At 43.0% G+C, this 27,934-nt stretch overlaps 1 protein-coding gene and 1 pseudogene across 1 annotated transcript in view; both read right to left on the reverse strand.

The window, feature by feature from the left end:
• MAP3K15 (mitogen-activated protein kinase kinase kinase 15) overlaps nt 1–25,810 on the reverse strand; it is a 120,544-nt gene extending 94,734 nt beyond the window's left edge. Inside the window, exons 1-3 of the mRNA XM_019666853.1 lie at nt 25,444–25,810; nt 2,629–2,768; nt 251–274 (exon numbers count right to left, since the gene is read on the reverse strand). Coding sequence (XP_019522398.1) covers nt 251–274; nt 2,629–2,768; nt 25,444–25,810 — 531 coding nt within the window. The remainder of the gene's footprint in view (nt 1–250; nt 275–2,628; nt 2,769–25,443) is intronic.
• Nucleotides 25,811–27,301: 1,491 nt separating this feature from the next.
• On the reverse strand, nt 27,302–27,871 carry LOC109395361 (60S ribosomal protein L29 pseudogene; annotated as a pseudogene).
• Nucleotides 27,872–27,934: the final 63 nt, after the last annotated feature.

A 27,934-nucleotide genomic window follows, 5' to 3' on the forward strand; every position in this document is an offset into this window, starting at 1 on the left:
GGAAGGAGACAGCCAAATGGGACCAAGCTACAGTACACTTGCCTGACCTTGCTTTCTGCCCACATCCTGAACGGCTGAATGGGGCCTGAGTTAGCTGGCAGCTTGAGGGATAGGGCCTTCTAGCTGTCCCCCTCAGAAACACAACCAACAGGCACGACCGGAAATCACATTATTATCTGTGGGAGTTTTCAGGCAAGCATTTTACATGTTTACATTCACAAAGTTAAAAATATGAAAATATAATACTTACTGTGTTTTTCTGAATTTCCATATCCTGAAAAGAAAAAGAAAAGGCAAATATAGCTTTTCTGCAAAACAGTTAATTTCCAAAAACAAGTACAGTAATACCTTGGTTTGTGAGCATGATTCGTTCCAGAAGCAAACTACTCGTATTGCAAGCCATCGCTTGTTTACCATGTTAAAATGTATTAGAAATGTTTGCTCGTCTTGCAGAACACTCACAAACCATGTTACTCACAATCCATGGTTTATACTTTGTCCCACCCCCCATCATCCAGCACCCATGTAGAGCAAGAATTAATCATCTGAAACTTTGCCCTGCGAAAGCTTCAAATAGGATGAGCCTCTGAGAATTGCAAAATTCATGTTGTAAGGAAAATGTATCATAATTGGTTAGTTTTGGAACTTCTTGGGGCCATTTGTGGTTATATGGATTTTCCCATAGCAGTGGCAATGCTTTTGCCCCAAGATAGTTTGAAATTCAAGTTTGGGGCTCTGAATGCCCTACGCCTTGCCATCCCAGTGAAGAATGTCAGTGACAGCAAGGAAGTGCTCGGGAAACGTGGTATCCTCGGGTCTGAGCTGCTTCTCATCAATGTCAAGGCTGCAGGCCACCCCACAGCCAGCCTTCCCACAAAAGGATGGTTGCTGGTAGGATTCCTGACACCTTACTACAATTGACTAGACATTTTCAAGTTCAATGACAATTTTAGTCAGTTAACTTAGCATAATGGTTATTATGCAGCCCTCAACTGTATCATTTATTCACTGCAAGCCAACATTTGCCAAAAAAAGAAAACATAATTAAACAGCTGCCCGCAGAATGCGTTTTACACGTTCTGAAATTTCTATTATCTAATGTCAAGTGCAGATTCCTTCTTCTGGCATCCGATATAACTGACGACCCACTTCCATTTTAGGAAATATTTTTCCACATCATGAAAAATGAAAACTTATCTAGGTCATGAGGCTTGCCAGAGGAGTTCACTAAGGCACAGCTGAAGAAAAAAAATGTAGTAAATTGGAAAAAAAGACATTCTAATTTCATGTTTTTCATCAAGCTATAGTTTAATAATCTACTCTTTCATATTTTCTAATTTTACATATTTCCAAGCAAAACTACCTCAGTGAAAATCAGTAAAAGAAAAAAAATCTAAATATCTAAAATAAATTAGATTGGTTATAGCCTTTTGGGAAACTATTCTACAATGTACAGTACAACAATAAAAGTTTCTTCTTTCAATGTTATATGAATGACTTCTTAAAACACAGTACAGGACACACACTTATGTAAAGTGTATGTGATATATAAGACATGCAGGTTACATATCTGAAGCAGGTGGTCTTTCTACCAGGAAATAATCTCAAATTAGTATAGAACCCAGAAAATTCTGCTTAATATTAAATCTCAAGAAACAAACAAAAATGTCCAACTTTGCCATCACAAAACTGTGCTATTTATAAACTAGTGATTTTTAATGCTATGGGAACTGGACATTTAGAAATGATGTCTGTGAAAGCTAACTATGAACCACTGGTTCTCACCCCTGGCTGCACATTCGGGGGGTTAAAAACATCCCCTCGAGATTGTGATGTAATTGGTCTGTTGTGTGGCCTGGGCACTGGGATATTTACAATCTCTCCAAGTGATTCTAAAGTGCAATCAAGGTTGAGTAACACTGCTGTAAACAAACTAAGCTTTTATTCCTGAAATAGACTTAACACAAATCAGGATTGTCTGACCAACATTAAGACATTCAACAATGTTAATTTATTAGCTGAATTTTGTAGTAACTCACCTTAGATATTCACATTTTACAAATATGAGCATGTTTTAAAAGTACTGTTATCCAAAAAAGCACTGGCTTTCAGTTTGCAAAACACAAAAAAAAAGTTTGCAAAAACACATTTAAAACATTCTCAATAATTACTGAGTTGTGCATGAACAGACAACTCTTCAGTTTTGCTCTGCTTTAAATTGGGGGAAAAACATTAGATACTAATTATATCTGTGCTAAAACTTTCTGCCCATTTTGGTAATTGTTAAATGTTGTCTTATTATTATCCAAGTTGAGAAATGATTTTTTAATGTGTAGGTTTGGGTGAAATTGTCCATGAAAGGATTCAGAGTGGTGTGTTATCTTCAATGGAAACTAACAGGAGTTTGGGGCTTCGCGTCCCTAATGGGCCTGGAAACGTTCAAGTTGCCTGCTAACGCACATCTGTAGCACAGATGCTCCCACAGTGGCTAGGAAGTCATCTGTGTGAGCTAGAACCTGTGGTAGGAAGGACGGAATTGCACAAGCAAATCTTTATTGTTTCAACTGAACATATAATACTGCTTTCCCCAAATAAAGTATTCAGGAAAAGGTGAACAATACCCCTTACCTTCAATGAAAGAGTAGTGTCAGCATCGATGTCGTAATACAGGATCACATTATTGGCCATGTAGAAGCTTTCTCGAACTCCAAGATAGTAGAAGAACGAAGACTGTCTAGAGATATCACTCATGTCCACCACCGCAACATCTGAGAAGAACAAGGAGAAGACATGGTGTGGGGGAAACAGATGACCTGTCTACTCAACCCACTACCTGATGATCACCCATGGGGAGCTACTGCAATGTGTATTTCTACCATCAGCTTTTCAGGTAAAGCACAAGTCAGGAGTGATTTCATTAAAATTACCCCATGAACTCCGGAAGAAAAGCAACAAGAATTAATAATAATAATAATAAACCCAAACCCAAACCCAAAACTCTTCTTTCTTCAAATGCTGGGAATGTAGCTTCACTTAAACATTGCTGGTGGATTTATTTTTAATGTTATTTTTTATTAGGAAATACGTCACATCCAAAGAATATATTTAGCTTATATATGAAGTATAATGAAATGGAAAAACCATGCACCCACCACACAGCCCAAGACACATAGCATTATCTGTACTGCCGGAGCCCAACATGTTGCTTCCTAATCACACCTCCTCCGTCCTGGCCGGAGTACACCTCTGCCTGATCTCTGTATTGACCAGTTCCCTGCATAAAGATGCATATATTATTACAATATATGCATTCCTATACAGTGTATTGTTTACTTTTGCATGTCTCTGAACTTTATAGAAATATTATCACAGCATATATATTCTTCGACTTGCTGTTTTTGGTGTGATACCACCAATGTTTTTGTCTAGCTCTAGTTCCTGCATTTCCACTTTGGCATAGCATTCTATTATATAGCAACTAGATGGATAATTTCTTTATCCATCCTGTCTAGACATTTCATTCCTTTTCTGCTTCCAAATGCTGTAATGAACATTCCTGTGCCATGCTCCTGGCTCACATGTCCACCATAAACTTGACAATGTAGATCAAATGCCCCTGGAGTTGTTTTCCAGAGAGACCTATTCAAAACAGGGGAGCAACATATTGCATCAATAGGGAGTATGTTTAAATTTGCCTAGCAGTACTGGGCACCATTTCAAAACGTGTCATTTTCGAGAGAGTATAAAAGCTGCAAGTTTGATTGGACTTTTGCTACCACGTGCAGAGATTTGGGAAAGTGATATCCAAACATGCCTGTGCTACTATGACTCATAGGAAGTCATTGAAAATCCCAATGAAAAAGAACGGAGGATAGGTGAACAGAGGTGTGAAGAAACAAGGCGGCAGATAGAAGTCACACCAGCACCAGGCACAGCTGGCTCTGCGCAGAGGCTCTGGGGGGCCTGAGGCTGAGCCTTTTATTCTCTCATTTAAGGATTGCCTACTACATGCCAGGTGTCATGCTGGGTACTGGAGATAGAAGTGTGAATGAGGCATAATCCCTTTCCTCAAAAAAGTATATAATACAACACAGGTGACAGGAAGGAAGTGGTGGTTAGAATCACCATGAGGAGGGCTGAAGTGAGGGAAACAACGACAGAAGCATCCCTGGGAGGCTACCTAACCCACACTCAGGTGGAGGACGGTCAGGGACAGCCTGGAGGAAGTGATGTTGTCTGGGACCTGAGGATTCATAACAGTTAGGCAGGCAAATCAGGGTGAGGATGGGGGGTTGGAAAAGAAAGAAATGAGTGTTGTAGGAAAAGACAGCAAGTGCAAAGGGCCAGAGGTAAGATGAGGTATAGGTGTTAAGGCCACTGCAAATAATTTCATGGGACCAGAACACCTGAGAAGATGAATCTGGAAGGGTTAGCAGGTGACAACGTCTGAAGGCCATGTTAAGAGGGCTGGACTCTACCTTGAAGTAATGGAAAACCTATGGCAGGGTTTTGTTTTCTTTTGTTTTGTTTCGTTTTTTACTTTCTATTATGTAAAATTATTATACTAGGTGTTATCAAACAATATGATGAATGTTTAAATAAAAAGGAATTTAGGGCCGACCGAATGGCACGCTGGTTAAGAGTTGGCTTGGGACGCCAGCTCTGAGCAGCAGGGCCCCAGTTCGGATCCCACATGGGCCAGTGATGCTGCAACCTCTACAGCTAAGATGGTGAACAACAGCTCGACCTGGAGCTGGGCTGCTGTGAGTCGCCGGCGATGGCGTAGGCTGCAGTGGGGCTGGGCGGCAGTGGGCGTGCGCTTTTGTGAGCTGCTGTGAGCCACCGTGAGCGCCCGTCCAGAGGCTGGTGAGCGACTGCTTCACCCAGGAAGAGTGCAATGATCACAATACCAAGCATGGGCCAGTGAAGCAACCTTCTCCACATCTAGATTGAAGAACAAAAGGACAGCAACTTCTCTGTTCCCCGTTCCCGATTCCCCAATGCTATTCCCCTCCCCCAATTCCTCAATAAAATCTTTAAAAAAAAAGTAAGAAATTTATTATGGTAAAAGACACATTGCCATTAATCCCCCTCAAAATACTCCGCCTAGCTTCAAACACACTTATCCCATCGTTCTTGCCACTTTCTGAAGCAGTTTGGGAAGTCCTCTTTTGTGAGTATCTTCAGTCGTGCTGTTGTGGCTGCCTCGATGTCCTAAATCATTTTATTTTTGGAGAAGAGCCAGAAGTCAAATGATGTCAGATCTGGTGAATAAGGTGGATGAGGACACACTGTAATGTTTTTATCTGAAAGAAATTGCCGTATATCAGAAGCGATGTGTGACACGGAGTGTTGTCATGATGGAGGATGATTTATGACACACTTTAAAACACACCTTCTCCCAACCATAGCTCACACTCAACTGACTGCACCAAACAAGTTGAAAGTTGTCACACACTGTTACTAAGGTTTGACGGACGCGCTGCTTCCTGTATTGAAGATCCCTGCCTTTCCATTGGATGGCACTTGGCAGCAGCATTTACCATATTTTGTGATCACAACAGGGAAAGTCTCCATGTCACACATCAATTCTGGTACAGCAATTTCTGTCAAATAAAAACATTATGGTGTGCCCTCATCCACCTTATTCACCGGATCTGGCACCGTGCAACTTCTGGCTCTTCCCCAAAGTCAAAATGACCATGAAAGGTAAACATTTTGAATGGATTCAGGACATCGAGGCAGCCACGACAGGGCAACTAAAGACACTCACGAAAGAGGACTTCCAGAACTTCTTCAGAAAAGTGGCAAGAATAATGGGATAAGTGCATTTGAAGTAAGGCGGAGTATTTTGAGGGGGGTTAATAGCAAAGGGTCTTTTACTGTAATACATATTTTTTATTTAAACATTCACTGTATCTTTTGATCACATCTCGTACATAAAAGTAGACAGAACAGTGTAATGAAACCCCCATACCCGCTCACCTCCCTCAACAATGGTCAACTCACAACCAGCCTTGTTTCATCTCTATTGCCATCCACACTACCCCATTCCACATTATTTTGAAGCAAATCCCAGACATCATAGCATTTCATCCCCAAATACTTCAGTGTGTGTCGCTAAAAGGTGAGAACTCAAGCAAAAATAAATGACCACAGTGTCAATGTTCCACCTAAATTTTTTTCAAAAAATAATCATGCGGGGTTTTAAACAGGAGACTAACATACCCAAATTTACCCTTTAGATGTTATTGCTCAAGAAAGGACAAATGTATATGCTGAGGAAACACTTTACAATCCAGTCTAGTTAATTTATCTCAAACAGATAACTGTTCTCCACAGATATTTGTTTGGAGTCAAAAATCACACTGCAGTCGAATAAATTAGACATTCTTCCTATGTGATTGTTCCCTGGACTCTATTACCTACTTAAATTAAAAAGGATGTGTTTCCTTGTGATGCTATTAAGAAGTGGCGACATTGGGGACTGCTATAATTAGTTAATAAAGGAAGCAAAGGGAGGGAGACAAATGAGAGGGATGGGGAGGAGAGCAGGCAGGGGTGAAGGACAGCGGCCTCCAAGTTATACAGGCCATTTTTGTAGGAAACCTGCAGCCTGGTGGCGTAGTATATCACCTAGGAAATTAAGTTTTCATCTAGTGACACGAGTTCCTTCTTTCCGCTGCCTTCTCAACGTTCTGTCCACTGGCTTCACCACCTCCTCCAAGGGTTGGGATAGACTTTCCAGTGCCTGATTAACACAGGACAAGCTGATCTTGCTACTTAAAAAAATTCTGAGTAATTCATATGCAATAGGAAAATGATCTCAAACCCAAAGTTGACACTTTTGCCTGACATTTGTCACTTGGGCCAGTAGACCGAGTTTACTTTGAGGATTTATACCACCACAATATTCCACCAGCTTATTTTTAGAACCTCTAAGATACTATTGGGTTGTCGGAAAAGTCATGATGCATTTCTGCGATGAAAAACATAGAAAAAATACGTCATGACTTTCCCGACAACCCAATAATTTACCAGATTTATAAATGCTAAATATGGTAAACCACCAGATTGGAAGTTTTATTATATATGAAAAATTGAGGGGTTTTATTTGTTTTACTAAAGAGACCATAAATTACCTAAAAGCTTTAATCATCACACTAGTTACTTGCTTTGCCATTTACAAAACATTTACACAGACATCTCGGTTGAATTTCAGAACCACCCTGTGAGGCAGGCAGGGTAGGTATTGGCTCCACTGTGCAGGTGGGGAAATGAAGCTCAAAGAAGGTAACAGACTCAGCCAAAGTCACATAGCTAGGGCACAACGAGCTAGAACCCAGCCAAGTCCTGTGCTCCCCGGGGCCCAGCTGAGGCTTACTACTTTCCTGACTCACTTTCTGAAATTGAGCCACCTGGGGCAAACAGTTTATTTATTAAGTAGAATCTTAGGCAAACAGATCACAGATAGAAAGAAAGAGATAAAATCCAGACTTTCATCTAGAAATGTACCCTGTGCTCCCAGCAACCGTTACCTTCCAGTTTCTACTGACAGCCTGCATAGAATAAGCCATTCTCTTTGATCAAGGACCACCCTACCTATCTTGGTTTAACAGACCTTAAGAAGTGCTACCACATCAGGGACTGCAAAAAGCCAAGGCTCCTGTTAAAATCTACTCTTAGCAAAAAATTGTCTACATTTAAAATCAAAATGCCCTTCTAATAATTTAAGAATCATTTACAATTATCTCACTACATGCTAATATGAAATAAGAAAGATGAACAATGTATTGGATTTTGGTTCATTAAAACCTCTGAACACTGTATCTTGAACATTTTTGTGAAATGTTTTATAATAAATAAAACTATAATTTTCTAGTGTGGTTTTATAGTACCTGATTTCTACAGCAAAGCATTAGTCAACGAAATGACATGATGGCAAATGATTTACCACATAGTGACTCTGTGATTGTGCTGGCTCATGCCAGTCTTAAACATATTTTAGGTTATCTATAAATCTATCCCACCTCTGGAAGAAAAAAAATAATGAACATAAGTAAGACTGGTTATGTCTAAGTGAAAAGAGCTAGGTTTTAGAATAATTTTCCTGCCAAAGACATTAAAAAAAATCTGATTGGACTTGTGGCAACATTGGCCATCCAAAAGCTACCTAAAAGCAACAGAGCCCAGATTTGCCTGACAGGAGGCACCTCTACTAACTCTAATTGAGATCTTCCTTTATCCACTGCTGCTCATTTTCAACACACTTGAGGGCAGGTCAATGGAAAGAATGTTGTGAAGCGTCGTATAAATCCAATTTTCGAATCTCATAAGGAAGAGACGCTACCAATTCAGTGTCAGGAGGTCAACAAATCTTTACCATGGGCCACACCAGATGGGTAGTAGTGACTCTGAGTATCAAGTTTCAACTGGAAGGGTGAGTGGGGGAGAGTTGAGACATCAGGAGCCTCTTTCTGGTCCCCTATATTTTGCTTTCCAATATCTTCATTGTATGAATGATAAAAAAATACATGTTTATAAATTTATAAGTATGATCAAGATATGTCCACTACTCCTAGTTGTGATGTTATTGAGGAAGGCGGGGCGTTTTCCCCACACCAAATGACCTGGGTTATTATGGGTTTGAGCTCTTCTTTCTTTATTTATTTATTGTATTTGCTTTTCTATCTCTTCTCTCCATGTTGGGTTATTAGCTCTCCCTTTTTTTTTTTTTTTTTAGCTGAGCCATCCTGCCACCTGTTGGCAGCTCAGCAGCAGCTCAGCTCGGGGTCGGGAAACCAACCCATGTGGAAATTAAACCAGCAACCCTGTTGCCCAGAGCCTGCACTCCTGAGTGAGCTCTCAACCAACTGAGCCACTCGGCTGGCCCTAGCTCTCCCTTTTTTAAGATGGCTAGTGTGTCTCCTGTTTGTAGTTTCCCTCCAGTCCTGGCCCTCTCCTCGGCTTCTATTCATCTTTGGGCTAAGAAAACAGTCAAGTTTGCTTGAATATATTAAAATAAACTTCTGAGAGAGACTTCAAAAAAAAAAAAAGAAAAAGTTATGCCAACTACTGTTTCTTCAAAAGAAGCATGCCATTTACCAGCAAACTATGTTTACCCACTGAGGTGAATGGACTCACACAATTTAAGTCACTTTAGCTTTTGGGGGTATATGTTGCTTTTCCAGCTAACAAGGCAAAAAAAAAGTGCAGTATTTTACTGCAAGTTAGGGTGCATCCATTACTTTAAATGATATCAAAGTCAGCAGCATCATTGTGACGTCACACTCCCCATTCCATCTCTGGGTTCCCTGGCAGCCTTTGAATGTACCACTTCAATATTTTCATCTTTGTCACCTGAAGGTTCTTCGTCAGCTTCCTTCAACCCTTTTATAAAGGGATCTGCTTTGACATGAATCTCTGGCACATTTTTTTGAGACATATTTCTTAGAAGCCTTTTCTGACCTGCTGATAGCCTCTTCTTCTACAAAGGTCTATGTCATACATAGCCTTCGAGATGTGTGCAGTTTTAGGGATGAGCAGGCTTGATGTACTTCTACCACACACTGCAAACTCCGAAAAGGGTACCACTGATCTTTTCTGTTACAGTGAAAATTGTAAGAAATGGCCCCTGCCTTTCTACTGTAAATTTGGTCTCCAATTGTCTCATTAAAATAACTGTCAGTCAACATAAGAGCTTTTACACAGCTTTTGTATCTACTGCAACAATGATACCCTCTTTCTTTTTCTTAACAAAATCAACTGATCCTTCAATACCATCACTAAGTGCCAGGACTTTTGCATGACTGCTGGTTTCACCCACTCTCTGCTCTGAGCCTCCTGAGTGGTGTTGGTCCCTACAGCCTGTGGAGGGGAACTGAGATCATCTGGTGATGATGAAGGTGAATAACTGCTGGATACGGGGCCATTTTTCTTTGTCCTTACCCCTTCTAATTTCCTTTTATTTTTTCCCATGTACCAATTTCCCTTTTCTTAGGTGGTCCTTTGAGAATGAATGCACAGAGTTTATGATTTGTATCAAGCATGCCTTACTAACCACAGGCTTTACAAAATTTTTTTTGAGCAAATACTTAGCAAGGACGAGTATTCTGGATACAGGATGCACATTTTCAGGACAGAGAGCACATTTTTAATGAATCCATCCAACAGGTCTTGAAACTTTAGCCTTGTGAGACCCAATAACAATCCAATGGTCATTATATACATGAAAATGGTCTTTGCTCCCAGCTCACAACCAAGATATTTGGAGGGATACATTGGAGGCCTATCAAGCACCTTTATGATATCAACCACTTCCATTTTCATTTGTTCCATTTGTTCTAATTCTTTTGCTCCCAACCTTAACAGTCATACAGACCATCTTGTATGGACAGAACTTGTCTGACACAATGCAGCTGGCCTTGAGGACCTTTTTTTAAAATTATTTATGTTGATCACATAATTTCATTTTATTTTTATTAAATATACTGATGTGACATTGGTTAGTAAAATTATATAGGTTTCAAGTGTACAATTCTGTAATACATCATCTGTATATTGCGTTATATGTTCACCACCCAGAGTCAATTCTCCTTCTATCACCATATATTTGACCCCCCTTTCCCTCTTCTACCACCCTCCTCCCCCCCTTACCTTCTGGTAACCACTAAACTGTTGTCTGTGTCTATGAGTTTTGTTTGTTTGTCTTGTTCCTTTGTTGCTTTCAGTTTTATATCTCGCATATGAGTGAAATCATATGGTTGCTCATTGGTAAGCACAAGCAATAAGATGCAGAGATAGTTTATTATATTCTGGTTATTGCATGACAAAACATGTCAAAATTTAATGGTACAAGTTCGAGCTCTGGTTCCAAGTAAAATGGAATAACTACATTTCACCCTGCTTCTCCCCAAATGCAGCTATAAAAATTAGACAGAATGGATGGAATGGCTATTTTAGGAGTATGAAAAGCAAGTAGTGGCAAGCCGATGAGAGAAGACAACCAGGTTTCAAAGTACCCCGCCTGGGCCAATCGAGTGACGCACTGCTTAAGAGCTGGCTTGGGACGCCAGAGGGCCCCGGTTCAGATCCCACATATGAGAGCCAGTGATGCTGCCCTCTATAGCTAAGATGCTGAACAACAGCTCAACCTGGAGCTGGGCTGCCGTCGACGGCGTAGGCTGCAGTCCCCTGCTCCAGTGGGTTGCCATGGGCTACCGTGTGTAGCCAGCAGCCAGCGTGAGCGGCCAGCAGCCAGCATGAGCGGCCGTCCAGAAGCCGGCGACTGATCTGCCTCGCCCGGGAAGAGCGCAATGATGGTGCCAACTTGGGCCAGTGAAGCAACGTCCTCCACAACTAGACTGAAGAACAAAAGGACAGCAACTTGTATGTTCCCCTTCCCCCAATTCCCCAATAAAAATCTTAAAAAAAAAAAGAGTACCCCGCCTGGACTAAAGGCAGCCTGAAACCCAGAAGTTGGTGTGGGGTATGGACATATGGAGCACCAGGAGAAGCCCTCCAGTTCTGGCTCAAAGAGCAGGAAAGGGGTCTCCTAATACTCAGAGAGTGAGAGGAATTCTCCGCCTCTTTTCCTTTTCTCTGTTCTCATCCCCTGCAATCCCACAGAGATGACAGCAGAGAGAGTCGGTGAAATTGGGGGCCTACAGGTGTCTGGAACTCTGAAAGAGAGGAACCTTTTGCTTTAATAGGAGGAGCTGTGGTCCCAAGGAGAAGGGGAGGTGAATCTCTATCGCTTTTTTTTCTCTCTCTCTGGATTCCTGGCCTCAGACATGGGCACAGTTGTGGGAAGTGTGAGGCAGAGTGGGATAACTAAAGCGCCAGCTTTCTGGGCATAGGCCTGAAAAGGGGAGTCCCAGTAAACCAGAAAGTACAAAGCCAAACAGCACTGAAAAGGCTTTGAAATCAGAACTAACATCACAACTGAAACAGAACTTGGCAGCCTGAACCACCTAGGCCAACTGCTTAATAAAGCAAAAATATCAACAGACTCCATAGGATATATACCAGGCCCAGATTCTCATAATATTCAAAATGTACAGGATACAATCCCAAATTACTTGGTATTTAAAGAAGTGGGAAAGTTTCAACTCACACAGGAAAAGACAATCAATGGACTCCAATGACAAGATGACACAGACATCAGAATTATCTGACAATGACTTTAAAGGAGTTATCATAAAAATTCTCCAAGAAGGGCAAACACTCCTGAAAAAGACTAGGAAAAACAGAAAGTCACAACAATTTCATTATATTGAAGAACCAAATGGAAATCTTAGCATTGAAAACTATAATAACCAAAATAAAAAACTCACTAAATGGGCTCAGAAAAAGAATGGAGATGTCAAAGGCCACAGTGAACTTAAAGACAGTTCAATAGAAATTATCCAATCCGAAGAACAGATAGAAAAAAAAACAAAGGGTTTATGCCCACATACAGAAAGGTCTCCTGGAAATCAAAACCCTCACCCAAAGACCCATAAACAAAAAGGAAAAAAAGGGGGTAGAATCATGAATAGATGGCTCTTAGAAAAAATGGAAATACACTCAACTTCACTCAGAATAAGAGAAATATAAACTAACACCAATTGAGATACCAATACTCAACTATTAGATTAACAAGAGTCCAAAAGATTGGCAGTCTGTTTTGTGAGTGAGGCTGTAAAAAAAGACAATGTGCAAAATGGTATAACCCATAGACAGGAGTCTGACACTATCTACCAAAATGACCGGTACATTTTTTCTTTAACATACAAATGCCACTGTGGTGTACCTATTCATAAGTACAACTATACATGTATGAAACTGCACATGTACAAAGTCATTCACTGTGGCTTAGTGGCAAAAATATATATACATCCATGTATCATTTAAAAAGAGATTGGTAAAATAAACAATGATACATCCACCCAATGAAGTACTATCCAGCTATTAAAAAGAAAAATAAGGAAGATTCCCATATTCTGATTTGGAAAGGTGTCCAGCCTAAACTGTTAATGGAAAAAAAGTACAGAACAGTTTATTTGGTCCCGTACATTCTGAATAAGAAAGGGAGAATAAGAATGTATAATCATTTTGCTTATATTTACATAGCAGAAGTGGTCAAACTTTTTCTGTTAAGGGCCAGACAGTCAATGTTTTTGGCCTTGTGGGCCACACAATCTCTGCCACTGCAGCCTGAAAGTGGCCCCAGATTGATGGAAGTGTTCCAATAAAACTTTACTTTTGAAATAAAGGCAGCCAGCCTGCAGGTTGTAGCTTGCTGACAACTGACAGAAAGAAACACTGTACGAATAAATAAGAAACTAAAAAAAATGTAGGGGAAACAGCATAGATAAGATAAAAGAGAAAAATAGATAAATTGTGTTTATCAAAATTAAAAACTTTTGTGTGTTAAAGAACAGCATCAAGTAAGTTAAAGATAAACCCCAGAATGGGAGCAAATATTTGTAAGTCATATATCTGACAAGGGATTTGTCTCCAGAATATATAAAGAATTCTTACAACTCAATATTAAGATGACAAATAACCCAACTAAAATCATGGGCAATGGATCTGAATAGACATTTCTCCAGAGAGGATATACAAGCTGCCAAAAAGCACATGAAAGGCCATTCAATATCCTTAGTCATCAGAGAAATGCAAATCAAAACCACAATGACATACCACTTCAAGTCCACTAGGATGGCTAAAATAAAAAAAAAAATACACATAATAACAAGTATTGGTGAGGATGTGGTGAAATCTGAACTCTCATATATTGCCAGTGGGAATGTAAAATGGTGCAGCTTTTTTTGAAAGTAGTTCCTCAAAAGGTTAAATATAAGGTGGATGCAACCCCAATGTCTATTGACTGATGAATGGATAAACAAAATGTGGTATATCCATACGATGAAATATTATTCAGCCTTAAAAAGGAAGGAAATTCTGATACATACTACAACATGAATGAACCTTGAGGACATTATGCTAGATGAAAAAAGCCAGACACACACACACACAAACAAATACTGTATGATTCTACTTACATGAGGCACCTAGGGTAGTCAGATTTATAGAAACAGAAAGTAATTGAATGGTGGTTACCGGGAGCTAGGGGCACGGGGAATGAGGAGTTAGTGTTCAGTGGGGACAGAGTTTCAATTTCACAGGATGCAAAAGTTCTGGAGATTGGTTGCAGTGCAATGTGAATGTACTTAATAGCACTACTGAACTGTACACTTAGAAATGGTTGCCAGTAAATTTTATATTATGTGTTTTTTATCACAATAAAAACACTTTTAGAGAAGGTTAAATATAGAGTTACCATACAACCCAGAAATCCCACTCCTAGGTATGTACCCAAGAGAAATGTAAACATATGCCCACACAAAAACTTGTAGCATTATTCACAATAGCCAAAATTGGAAACAACCCCAATGTCTATCAGCTGATGCATGGATAAACAGCATGTGGTGTATCCGCACAACAGAAGGTTATGCGGCTATAAAAAAGGGATGAAGTACTGATATGTGCCACCACATGGATGAACCTTGAAAATATGCTAAGTGAAAGAAGCTAGTTGCAAAAGACCACATAGTATATGATTCCATTGATATGAATAAGCAAATCTAGAGAGACAGAAAGTAAAGTAATGGTTGCCTGCGTCAAGGGCTACATGGCTGGAGTAGAAAATGACTGCTAACTGGTACAGGATTCTTTTAGGGGTAATAAAAGTAGCCTGCAATCAGATTGTGGTGATGGATGCACAACTCTGTGGACATACTAAACACCACTGAAGTGTACACTTTCAGTTTATGAATTACATCTCAATAAAGCTATTTTATAAAAAGAAAACAAAAACCCAAACACTAGAAGATTCTTAGCAGCAGCGCTGTTCATAATAGTCTCAAACTGGAAACTACTGAGATGTTTAATAGAAAACAAGTTGTAGTATATTCTTACAATGAAATACTAAACAGAAATGAAAAAGAACAAAGTATTGCTCTATGAACAAGACAGAGGAATCCCACAAACATAATGGTGAATGAATGGAGCCAGACACTAAAAGGTACACACCATAGTATTCCATTTATAAAAAGGACAGAAACAGGGAAAACTAATCCATGTTGATGAGAAATCAGGATAGGTGCTACTCTTGGCCAGACTGGAAAATGGAAGTGATCACAGTCTGGGTGCTGCTGGCATTCACTTTTTTGATCCAAGTGCTGGGCAATGTACTGTATACAGCTTGTGAAAACTCATAGAGCAAGTACACTTAAGATTGTGCCCTTTTCTGTGTATATGCCATACCTTAACACAAAGAAAAAATAAAGAGCAGAGAAAAGCAGGGTTTTGTGCCCTTTTTCTTAGCTCCATGCTTCAGTACAGGACCAAGAATGGAGTTAGGATGGAATGTCCAAGCTCAAAGCTCTGAAGTATTTTTATTTACCAACTGCAGGTGTATAATGTGACCCTGCTACAAAATGACTGCCAAAGGATCTGAGCTCTGAGTCTTCACACTATTTCACAAGGCACATCTCCTTCCATACTGAGGTTCTGGTCTGTTTATTGATGGGAGCAAGAGGAAGGCGAAGTCCCAGAGACTGAAATTTATTGAGCATTTACTAAGTTCAGGGCACTGTACTTCAATCTCTACCTAGAGATTTTTTTAAATGAGGCTCAGAGATGCTAAGTAAGTTATCCAAAGTCACACAGCCAATAAGTGACAGAGCAGAAAACTGAAACGTGCTCCATAAAGCCAGTCTTCTTTCCCCTCTGCCACTTCCCCTCTGCCTCTTATATCACCAGGAGCAGTGGGATGTAATGATGGAACACATGTTGGTAAAATTTCATTATGGATCTGTTTTGGCAGTGTTTAATCCGAAAGGCAGAAAAGCAATTTTCTTAAAGAATAACCGGCATTTCCTATAGTTTCCTGGATGGTGAGAGGAAAGGGAGGCAGCTGTGGTCCTGCCAAATAGACTCAAAAGTGCCTGGAGGACTCACCCTGAGGCAAGACCCAGCTCTCAGATGTTTCCGGCAAGGTGTCAGGCTTGGTTTATCAAAAGTCACCTGTGTCCAAATTAATTTGTGAAAAATCACATAACTCAATATAGTAGCTAAAACTGAAAAGCTTTTAGAAGAACACATAGAAAAGTATGTGTACACCCACACCCTGGAAGGAGCCAAAGGTTTGTTAGGGAGGACACAAAAAGGCACCTTAACAGAACAGTATCCTAAATTTGACTTCATCAAAACGAAAACTTTCTACTCATAAAAAGTCACCACTAAGGAGAAGAATAAGCAAGCCACAGTCTGGGAGCAAATGTACACAAAACATACTTCTGACAAAGCACTTGAACTTTCTGATTTCAATAATAAGATGACAACCCAAGTAAATGTGTAAATGGCTTGAACAGACATCTCACAAAGGGAGATACCCGCCTGGCCAAAAAGCACAGGGAGAGGTGCTCAGCATCATTAATCATCAGAGAAAGGTGAATTAAAACCAGGATGAGAGAGCACTACACCACCCACTCACAAGGCCAAAATGGAAAAGCTAGGAATGTAAAACAGTGGAACCGCTTTGGGAAAAGGTTTGCAAGTTTCTTATATAGTTTAACATACATCTACCCTTCAATCCAACCATTCCACTCCTAGGTATTTACCCACGAGGAATGAAAACATTTGCTCCCAAAAGACCTACATACAAATCTTCACAGCAGCTTTATTTGTAATAGCCCCCGACTGAGAATGACCCGAATACCCTTCAACGGAATGGCTAAACCAACTGGTATATTCATGCAATGGAATAGAATGTAGCATTCAAAAGGAACACACTATTGGTACATGCAACAATATGGATCAATCTCCAAAATATCATGCTGCTCAGAGGAAGCCAGATACTGGAGTACTCACTGTATGAGTCCATTTATACACAACTCTAGAAAGGGCAAATCTAATCTATAGTGACAGCTTATCTGTTATTGCATGGGACCAGGAATGGGACTGGAGAGGGGACGGAATGGAGGGGAACTGAGAGAACTTTCTGGGCAGATGGAAACTTTGATGTGGTGGGTTTGGTTACATGGATTCAGTCATTCCTCCAAGTTGTACAGCTAAGATTTGTGCTTTTCCATGTATATGCATTTTACATTAAAATGTTTAAAAGTATAATCAAGTATGAGGTGGGGAGTGGGTAGAGGTAGAGAAGAAATAAAGGTGGCAAGATGTTAATTGTTGACAGTGGGTAACGCACATGCTTGAAGTTTTCCATAATAAAAAAAAATCGAGGAGGGCTGGCCAAGTGGCTCAGTTGGTTAAGAGCTTGCTCAAGAGTTTGAGCTCTGAGCAACAGGGTCCCCGGTTTGATTCACGGCCCGAGCTGAGCTGCCGCTGAGCTGCCAACAGGTGGCAGGATGGCTCAGCTAAAAAATAAAAAAATCGAGGAAAAAAATCATCTACATCTAATGCTCCTGCTTGTCTCCACCACGTTCTCTCTCTCCTCCACTCTGTGTCCAATTCTGCCTGGCCCCTGGGCTGCCTTCCCACAGACCCCGATTCCTTAGTGAATGCCACTTCCTGCCAAGGTCCACCTCTCAACTCTTTTCTGCAGTGCAACTTGCCATCACCAACCAAACCCCAAGGACTGCAGGCGTTTTTGTCACACCCCATCACACCCAATCACGCAAAACCTGTGCAAGGTATTGGGAAACAAAAGTTTTCCAGCTTGCTTTGCAGAAGTTCAGTCCTCCCCCACCTGTATTATTTGGCCAGGATTTAAACAGCAACTATCTCAAAGCCTGATACATAGAAGGCTTTCAAAAATAACTTATGGCTTGTATTCCAAAAATATATTTGTAAGTTGACTGCTGGGAACTGAAAACACATTTTGCCCCAGTAACAAATCTGTATTATGCAGCCAGTAACCTAGTAGCTGGCCAGCCCGCAAAGATCTATCAACCCTAAAATGCACTCGAGGCTTAAACAGCAATGCTGCTGTTAAACGCTGCAAGTGCAATGCGTCTTTCATCAGTCAGCCCGCATGACTTAAGAGTTGAGGAAAGTTCCAGGCTCAGTGCTGAGTCTGTAGCAGTAACAGCAGCTTGAAAGGAAGAAGGCTCAGGGAAGGGCCCTCGTGTGCAAGCCAGCAGCCAGGTCCGACAGAGGACCGCTGAGGTCTGTCCAGGGGTTCATGTGGTCTGGTCTCTGGGAACGAAGTCCTTGCTGCCTGGGCCTGAGCACACCAAGCCCTTGTCTCCAGGACAGCGAGACGGCCAAGGCTTCTGAGTTACAACTGCATCTTTAATCTCCTACTGCACTTGTTTAAAATAAAATCACATTGGAGAAAATATGCATTATCGAAAATGTGGACAAGCCAAAAGAACCAGTATTCCCAGCACACAATTCAAACCACTGTTTCCATTCCTGTGTGTCCAGTGTGAGTTCTAGTTTCTCCTATTAGATATATACCACTGAGGAGAAAGTTCCAGACCCAGAAAAATGTCGTTAGGATATATCTTATTTCTTAATAAAATCGCAATCGCACTAGATCTATGCCTAGTCACCATTTTCCATGTGGTTTCTATAGAAAACCACATTCTGATTTCCTATTGAGAGTACCAAACATATTTTGCTTCATCTCAACAGGAGAAACCAAGTGTCATCAGTGTTCACTGAGTTATTCTAAAAAGGAGCTGAATAGATATTCCTAGGAATCACTCAAAGAGTAGCAAAGAATATTCCATCTGGTTCCCTGTCATTGAAGAAGTCACTGTATGGTAGATCAATCATTAAATCATTAATGACTGAAATCACAACTGTGTTACTCGCTAGCAAAGCAAACCTCAGTGTGCAGGACGCTGACAGAGAGAGGGGGAGGAGTCTGTGAAGGTGGCCTTGAAGAGCTAAGATATGAAGGCTGAACAGGTATTGAACAGAGAAAGATGGAGGATGCCAGGATACAGTGGCATCTAAGCAGGTGAAATATACTGGAACCCATCAAGAGTGGTCCAACCTTGAGATCCCAGTCATGAAGCTGTTGGCAGTATCCTGGATGACAAGCTAATGCTTGGGCCAAGATGATAGCAGGGGCACCTAGAGAGAAGTGAAACAGATTGGAGAACCATTTTGGAAGCGATAGACTGGGTTTGGCAATGAGCGAGAGGGTGGACTCAAGACTGACTCCTAGGTTCTGACTGGAACTGTGAGGCTGAAGATTTCACTCACTAATGTTTACTTATATACGAGAAGGCAAGGGCCAGCCGAGTGGCTCGTTGGTTAAGAGCTAGCTTGGGACGCCAGCTCTGAGCAGCAGGGCCCAGGTTTGGATCCCACATATGAGGGCCAGTGACACTGTACCCTCTACAGCTAAGATGGTGAACGACAGCTCGACCTGGAGCTGGGCTGCCGTGAGTCACCGGTGATGGCGTAGGCTGCAGCGGGGCTGGCCGGCAGTGGGCGTGAGCTTTTGTGAGCTGCCGTCCAAAGGCCAGAGAGCGACTACCTCACACGGGAAGAGCGCAATGATAATACCAACGTGGGCCAGTGAAGCGACGTCCTCCACAGCTAGACTGAAGAAAAAAAGGACAGCAACTTGTCTGTTCCCCTTCCCCAATGCTGTTCCCTCCAATTCCCCAATAAAATCTTTTTTTAAAAAGGCAATGTCTAACTACTGCCCTTATATTCTGCTGGAAGTAGATTTGGCCAGTCTCCTTACCATGTACAGATGCCACGTAAAATGTGCATTATACAACCTCCAAACTCACATGTCCCAGAGTCATCTTCCTTTGAACTTTATGCATTTTCCAGAATAATGAGGACAGGGTATGCACCAAATTATAAGTCTTAAGGCATCATTAAGGCTCTTTCTTGAGCAGGAGCCAATGCACCTGTGGATTAAGCCCAGTAAAGCTAGCTGAGAGATGCATTCAGGCCTTTCCAGAAGAATGCGTGGCAGGCTATATTAGTCAGGATAAAGCTAGGTAGGTTATGTTGCCACAACAGACAAATCATCAAAATTTCAGTGGCTTAACTGCCATCTTGAACACATGACCTTCACATTTGCCATCACAGAGGCAAAGAGAGATAGAGGTGGCAAACTGTCTAACTTCCTCAGTTGCTTTCAAAGTGACATTTGTTGATGATGCTCACATTTCACTGGCCAGCACTAGTCGCAAGGGCACAAGCTAACTGCAACGGAGATTAGGAAATGTCAGGGGGTCGGCGAAGTGCGGCTCATGAGCCGCACGCGGCTCTCTGGGTACGTACATGTGTGAATTTTTCTTATTTTAACAAAGATATAATTAATACTATTACTTGCTATAATATTACTTTAAAATTTCCTTATTGTAAAAATATATTTATGGCTCTCAAATAATTTTCAAATTGTTGTGAGGGATAGGATTGGCTCTTCCATCTCAAAAGTTTGCCGACCCCTGGGAAATGTCATAGAATATATGGATGCTTGGTGGGCACTGCCATTCAGCACATCAAGCTACAATAATAAAGAATCCTCAAATACTATCATAGATGGCGAAGCTAAACATTACCCACATAAAGAGCAGTAAATGGAACTAGATAGAGCTGGCCTTCTTTTAAGCCATAACATATCCTACTTTTGCAGAAAGCCCAATGTTACTGTTGGATAAAACTAACAGATTTACTAAAGTATCATTTAACACAAAAGGAAAAAAAAGTGACCTAGCCTCCAAAACCAGTGAAACCAGGAAAGAAGCTAAAATGTCTCCTCCCATTGCTGGTATTAGCCCAGTGGTCCAAACAACTCAATTCTATTTTCTTGGTCCACAGCAGCAGCATGTGGGGCACCACAATTGGCATATGTGATGAACAGTGACGATCCGTTACATGAGATGCTACACGGCCTGACTTTATCTTAGAAAGGCATGGCCTAGGAGACAGTATTCTGGCAGCTGGGCTAGATTTTCGTAACCCAAGTTGCACTCTCTTACCATTATAACAACGCTATCTTAGTAGCCTGACCACATAAAAGCTTCTCTCTTGCTTATGCAAAATCCAAAGTGGATGCTCCTGGTCCAATAGCTATCCTCCAAAGAGTAGCTCAGGGACCCGGGCACCTGACTTCTTGTGGCACTGCCATCTTCTACACTGAGCCTCCAAGCTCCCCGTGGAGACCATGGAAAGGGACAAGAGAGTATGGGAAGGTCTACTAGATACACCAACACCTTGGTCCAGAAGTGACAGGCATCACTTGTACTTGTATTTCATTGGCCAGAACAAGTTATCTGTCCCACTGAAACTCCAAGGATGCTGAAAAAAATGTAGTTCTCGCTTCCCAGCAACAACTAGAAGCAGGAATCGCCTGGTCACCTAGCTATCTCTGCCACACTTTGTCTTCTACAAGCCAGCCAGAAAAGGGGTATCATCAGGATAGAACAAAGGCAAATAACTCAGCTGGAGGATGAAGCCCTGGTTTGGGTCTTTTTATCAATGTTCAGGAAACACAAGGATTTCCTGTTGTAGGTGGCAATACCTCACAACTTTTCAAACCACTGTGAACATAATTGAAGACGAAGTTCCGAAGTTGGGCCCCTAGGTGAGGAAAGTAGCATTTAAATGAGGCTCAGAGAGGAGGGGAGTTAGGCAGAGCCAGTCACCACAGGCAGGGGAAGATAACCTACACTCCAGGGTAGTTAGGAACAGGGTTCGATTAAAGGGGCTGTTCTTGACATTTGAGTAGTTACTAGCTAAGGCAAAAAGGCTGCAAATAGCATATAGGTGGAGGCCCTGAGATCGGTCATTAACTAACTACCACACTAAATGGAGAGTAAACCGACATCAATAATACGGTGCCCTCCCAGGAGATAAATGCATTGTATTCTACTGGACCAGATCTCAGTTTAATATTTGATAGCATGGTAAGTATATTCAATCATAGCATCCTGGGAGAATAGAGCTTCCATGGTCAGGTATTTGGGAAAGTACGAGACAGAGTTAGACAGGTTTCCTTCCTGCAGGATGTCTCAGTCTTTGATAGGTTCACAAGCCCTGAGAACCTGCAGGAGGGAGACACAGCATGCAACTTGAACAGGAAGAGGAGGCTGCTCTGTGTAAATACCCTCCACACACACAGTAAGTTAGCTGAAGCCGTGATTACGAATTCTGTTCAAGTGGAGTAACGGCATTTCAACAAAAGGAGTCAAGGCATATCCAGAAGAAGGGGGTTCTTCTAAAAAAGAAAAAAAAGACATGTTTCATTCTCCAAATACTGGAAGTAACCGAGTGATTGACCCTCACTTGCTGAATTTAATAGTTCTACCAAATTCAAGATTCTCATCTTTGAAGATGGATGATGGATGCTAAAAAACAATAAAAGAAAAGCTGTTACTTCTATGGGCTGAGGGCACACAGAGAGATGGCCACCGCCTCTGCTAAAAGTGAATGAGACATCCCTCAAAAAATTAAACATAGAATTACCATATGATCCAGCAATTCCACATCTGGGTATCCACCCAAACAGTGAAAGCAGAGACTCCAACAGATATTTGTACACCATGGTGATTACAGAATTATTCACAATAATGTGAAGGTGGAAACAGCCCAAATGCCCAGGGGTTAACATAATGGTATATGCATACAATGGAGTACCATTTAGCCTTAAAAAGGGCATTCCGACACATGCTACAACATGGATGAGCCTTCAAGACATTACGCTAAGTGAAATAAGCCAGACACAAAAAGACAAATACTGTATGATTCTACTTATATGAAGGATCTAGAACAGGCAAATTCATATAGACAGAAAGCTGAGTGGTGGTCACCAGGGGCTGCAGGCAGGGAGGAATGGCAAGTTATTGTTAAGGGGTGCAGAGTCTCTGTTTGGGATGATGAAATCATTCTGGAAATGGATATTGGTGATGATTGCACGACAGTGCACACGTAGTTAATGCCACTGAAATACACACTTAAAATGGTTAAAACGGCAAATTTTATGTTATGTATATTTTACCACAATTAAAAAAAAAGCCAATGAGCTGCTCCCCCCACCTCCACCCCCCTCGCGGCCCATGGCAGTTTTCTTTCACAGCAGCTTCCACTTTACTCGCTTAGGGTGAAGGCCTGCCTGGGGCTCTCCTGCAGCCTATCAAGTCACCCAGGCACTGGGCGACATGTAATCTCCGATTTAGACCCACACAAGACCACATAAACCTGCACACGGAGATGGAAAGCACAAACCACCCCAGCCCCGACTTGTTAAGAGAACAGGAGATAGGAAGTGGTTAAGTTTCACATCTATGATCCTCCCTAAAACACGTTTGGGGCAATTCAATAGTTCCCCTCTCCCACAAGCATTTTTCTAGAATAGCACTGTCTGGTGGGACCTTCTGTGATGAGGAAAATGCTCTCTTCACTGTGCCTGTTGAGCACTTGAAATGTGCCTTGTGCAAATAGGGAACTAGCTTTATTTGATCACATTTTAACTAGTGTAAGTGTAAATAGCCACTTGTGGTGAGTGCCTACCATACTGGACAGTGGTTTTAGAACTTTTACAAAGAAGCCGAAGTGACAGATTGGTATCTTTTGGGTGGCGATGCCAAAAAACTGAGTGGTAGAGATCAGGGAGTCACGAGAGGTAGTGGGGAGGGGGTATCATCTGTTTAGTCCATAAACCCACTTATTGGAGATGTGTATAGACTTTATCAAACCTACGAACAGAACCTTAGTTAAAATGATCTGAGAAATGATCTATTCAAGACCAGGCCAAGGTCAGCCAAAGGAGGTACATGGTGCAATAAAAAATTCTGGGCAATCTGGACACAGAGCAAGAACAGGTGAAGTGCCTGTTGCATACCTCTGGAAAGCCCAAGATTTCTGATTGAGCCTTCAACACCCAACCAGAAGGAAGGGTCCTGTTAGGAGAGGAAGGCTTGTTACCCACACACAAACCACGCCATCCCAGAGATGCAAAGCCATAGCATACCAATTTTTCAGAGCTGGTACCAGGAGGCAGGAGGCTACAGTGGTGCCTAATGGCAAAAGAGACATTTAGCGATTCAGAAAAGCGTTTGTTCCAACTCCAATTTTGATGGAGAATGCAGAGAAACTCGAGAAAACCAAGTGGGCAAGGGGTTGCAGGTGAAGTGGACTCCTGAACAACTTTTTCAAAAGATGTTGTTTTAAAGAATGGTCAGAAATATCAAGACTGTTTTCCACCAGCCCAGCTGCGACTTGTTTGAACAAGCCTGACACCCCACCCCCCTTCCAGCTGGTGAGGATTTGCTCTGCAGAAAACAGATCAGTGTACCTTGGGCAAAGGATGAACGGTGATAAACCTGGCTTACTACTTCAGGATGGTGTGGCAGGTGTATTAAAGAAACTCCCGGTTTACCTTCTCATACACTTCCAGGCTTAGGGTAGGCACTGTTACTCTTTTGACCAGCAGAGAAACCAAGGCACAAGGATTCCCAGGTAATCACTGTCTCAAAAGCAATGCTTAAGAAAGTCAACCAAATGTCAGAGGCTTGTCACATAGATCCGAAAGGGTTGGTAAGGAAAAGGGCCAAGCAACAGTCCGTTTCACACCTGGAGAAACTCTTGCCAACCAAAGGTATTGCTTTTAAGGCTGGGTTTTATGGCACACTTATTACAACGAGCTTAGAGACCTAGAGTTCTCTAGGAGGAAACCCTGATCTCCGAATGCTTGTGCATTATGGGATAAACTCTGTCACACTGGTGGTAGAGTACAGTCCTACCGTCAATGTATGCTGGGGACAGAAATTAAAGTGTGCAGAAGAACACTGGGGCATTTCTAAGAGGCACCCCCCGTCCCCCCTCTCAATTGTAACACAGCGATTCCCACTCTGGCTGAGAATGGAGTCATTTGGGAAGCATTAAACAGTCCCAGGCCTGGGATGCTGAAGGCATGGGTCTGGGATACAGGCTGGGCACCGGGCATTTTAGAAGCTCCTCAGGTGATTCTCATGTGTAGTCAGTGTGGGGACCTACTGCAGTAAGGGACACGCAGGAGTGAGAAAGTAAAAGTTGTGGTTAAGAGCCCGCTCAAGAGTGCAAGCTCAGAGTAATAGGGTCGCCGGATCGATTCCCGCCTGAGCTGAGCGGCCAACAGGTGGCAGGATGGCTCAGCTAGGAAAAATAAAGTAAAAGTTGGATAACTGGTGGGGAGAGGTGCTCAGTATAATCTGGGTTATAGGCTGTTTCTTGGGTCACCTGATATTTAAGGAGACTGGAGCATAATAAACAGGTGTAAATGACGGCGGCCTCTGTTTTACCGCCCGTAAAAAGGTAAAATGGCTACCCACTCTCCCCTCCCCCAAAGGTCGGGCGTGCCGTCGGAAGAGTCAGGAAGCGCTAGGATGGGGAGGAACCCGCCTCGGCGTGCGTGTGTGAGGGTAAGGAAAGCGGGCAGGAGTGGGATGGGGGTGAAGCGGGCAACTGCCTTACCTGCGCTGTAGAAGGCGTCGAGCGAGGCCGTCTTTCCAATATCGAGCTCCCGGAAGGGCACGAAGGTGAGGCGAGCGCCCTCAGCCTCACAGGCCCGCAGCAGGCACTGTCGCGCCCCCACCTCAGGGCCGCCGGCAGCGCCGCCCTGCGGGTTCTCGCCACACAGGTATACCACCCTCAGAGGCCGCCGCGGCCCGCCTTCAGCCGCCGCGCTCTCGGCCGACCCGTCGGGCCCCGCCGGCCCGTCGGGCCCCTCCGGCCCCGCCAGCCTTGCCGCGCCCTCTTCCTCAGGCGGCAGCGGCCACCGTGGGGACTCGGTCGCCTCCCCGAGAGCGCCGGCCGGGAGAATCCCCCCGTCGCTCTCCATGTGGCCGCTCCGCGCTAGTGCCTGGCGGCTGCGCTTGACTAAAAGATCACAAGCGGTCCCGGCACCTGCTCCTGAGGCGCGGGAGGCGAGACGCGGACCAGCGTGTGGTAGCGGCCCCGCGGCGCGCAGGTGATAGCGGGACCCCTGGCTCGCAGGCGGAAGCTCGCGACCCACTGCCCCTCAGCGCCCTTTGAAGGCGGGAGAAAAAGAGGCGGGGGCTAAGGACGTCAGGGGGGAGCGGAGGGCGCGGGGAGGTCTGGGAGGGGCGGCGGGGCAGGAGCCCGTAGGGCGCCCCCTAGAGCCTCCCCCAGGCAGCGCCCTCAGGAGAGCGGATTGATGAATTCCCAGATTTTGTTGTTGCCATCTCCCCAGTCTGACCAACTTTTTTCTCAAAACAATTTGAGGCTTTTCAAGCAGACTAAAAAAAATCTCGCAAAGCGCTGGTGAGGTGTAAACTATTCAATTCCAAACTAAATAGAGATGTAGTTTTAATCCAGATTTGAGATGAGAAGGCGCTTACTTTAAAACACCTCTGATTTTGTATTCTTTATCCCCAGTCACTAACAGCACGGTCCTCCTGAGTACAGTCCTGGAGGCCTGCTCGTCCTTTTACTGTGAACTTGACAAAGCACCGGGGCGGAATAGCAACGCATTTTATTTGCCTGGAAAATAGACTCCGAGTAGGCTGTCTGTTCCACCTATGAAATGTTATGAACCCACATGAATCTTTACTCAGGATCTTACCTCACGATCGTAGGCCCACCTATTAAGAAGTACAATAGTATTACTACTGCAGATAGTACTTATATTCAAAAGATAAGATGCACTGGACATTATCATGAGGTTTTTTGTTTTTCATATTAAATAAGTTTTATTAAGATATGATTCACAAAACATCCAATTCACCCATTTAAGTGGTTTCTAGTATATTGAGAGTTGAGCAGCCATCACAATCAGTTCTAGAACATTTTCATCACCTATCCCCAAAAAAACTAGTACCCATTAGCAGTCAGTCTCCACCCACCCCTCCCCCAACACCCCTCAGCCCTAGGCAACCACCAATCTATTATACTTTCTGTCTCTATAGATTTGCCTATTCTGGACATTTCATATACATAAAACCATACAATGTGTGGACAGAGGTTTTCATTTGTCATTGGGTATATACCTAGGCATAGGATTTCTGGGTCATATGGCAACTCTATTATTTAGCCTTTGGAGAAAGTGCCAGTGTTTTCCAAAGTGGCTCCACTATTTTACATTCTCACCAGGAGGGTACAAGTGCTCCAATTTCTCCACATCCTCACCAACACTTGTTATTCTTTTTTATTATAGCCATCCTAGTAGGCGTGAAGTGATGTCTCTTTGTGGTTTTATCTCATTGTGGTTTTTATCTGAGACAGATCCTGCCTCAGCTTTATTTCCATAAATAGCACAGGAGGAAACCAGCCCCATGCAGATAACAGCCCGAGGGTCACACCAGTCCTTCCATCCTCACATCTGCAGACAGAGGCCTCTACTCTGGAGCCTTCATGAGAGCCTGGGCACCTTTGGGAGCTGGAGCCTGGGCACCTTTGGGAGCCAGAGCCTGGGCACCTTTGGGAGCCGGAGCCTGGGCACCTTTGGGAGCCAGAGCCTGAGCTGGAGGCAGAGCTGCAGCTGCAGGCGTGGCAGGGGCCTTGGTTTGAGCCTTGGCCTTTGGCCAGCAGAGCCTGAGACCTGTGGCAATGCGGGCGCGGGCACGTTTCCCAACCTTGGGGTGGGCGATGTAGGCAAGTGGACTGAGCTTGCGGCTGCCGCCCTTTGGGATCTTGGGCTTGACCTCCTTGGGCTTTGCGAGGGCCTTGATGGCCTCAGCCCGTGCACTCATGGCCTTGGCGATGTTGGCTTGCATCTTCTTCAGCCCCTTTTTGTTGTGCTTCTTGGCAAAGCGCATGTTCCGCAGGAACTTGGGGTCCACCCCCTTAGAGATTCACATCTTTGTGATCGGGCTTTCTTGATGCCATTTCTGTGCCATTTTTGGGACTGGTTATGTGTGGTATGGTTCTTGGACTTGGCCATGTCTGCACCCAAGCCCACAGCTCCCAAACCCCAGGACCGGAAGCTCATTGTGGTTTTGATTTG

The sequence above is a fragment of the Hipposideros armiger genome, unplaced genomic scaffold (assembly GCF_001890085.2).
Source record: "Hipposideros armiger isolate ML-2016 unplaced genomic scaffold, ASM189008v1 scaffold_13, whole genome shotgun sequence".
NCBI lineage: Eukaryota > Metazoa > Chordata > Mammalia > Chiroptera > Hipposideridae > Hipposideros > Hipposideros armiger.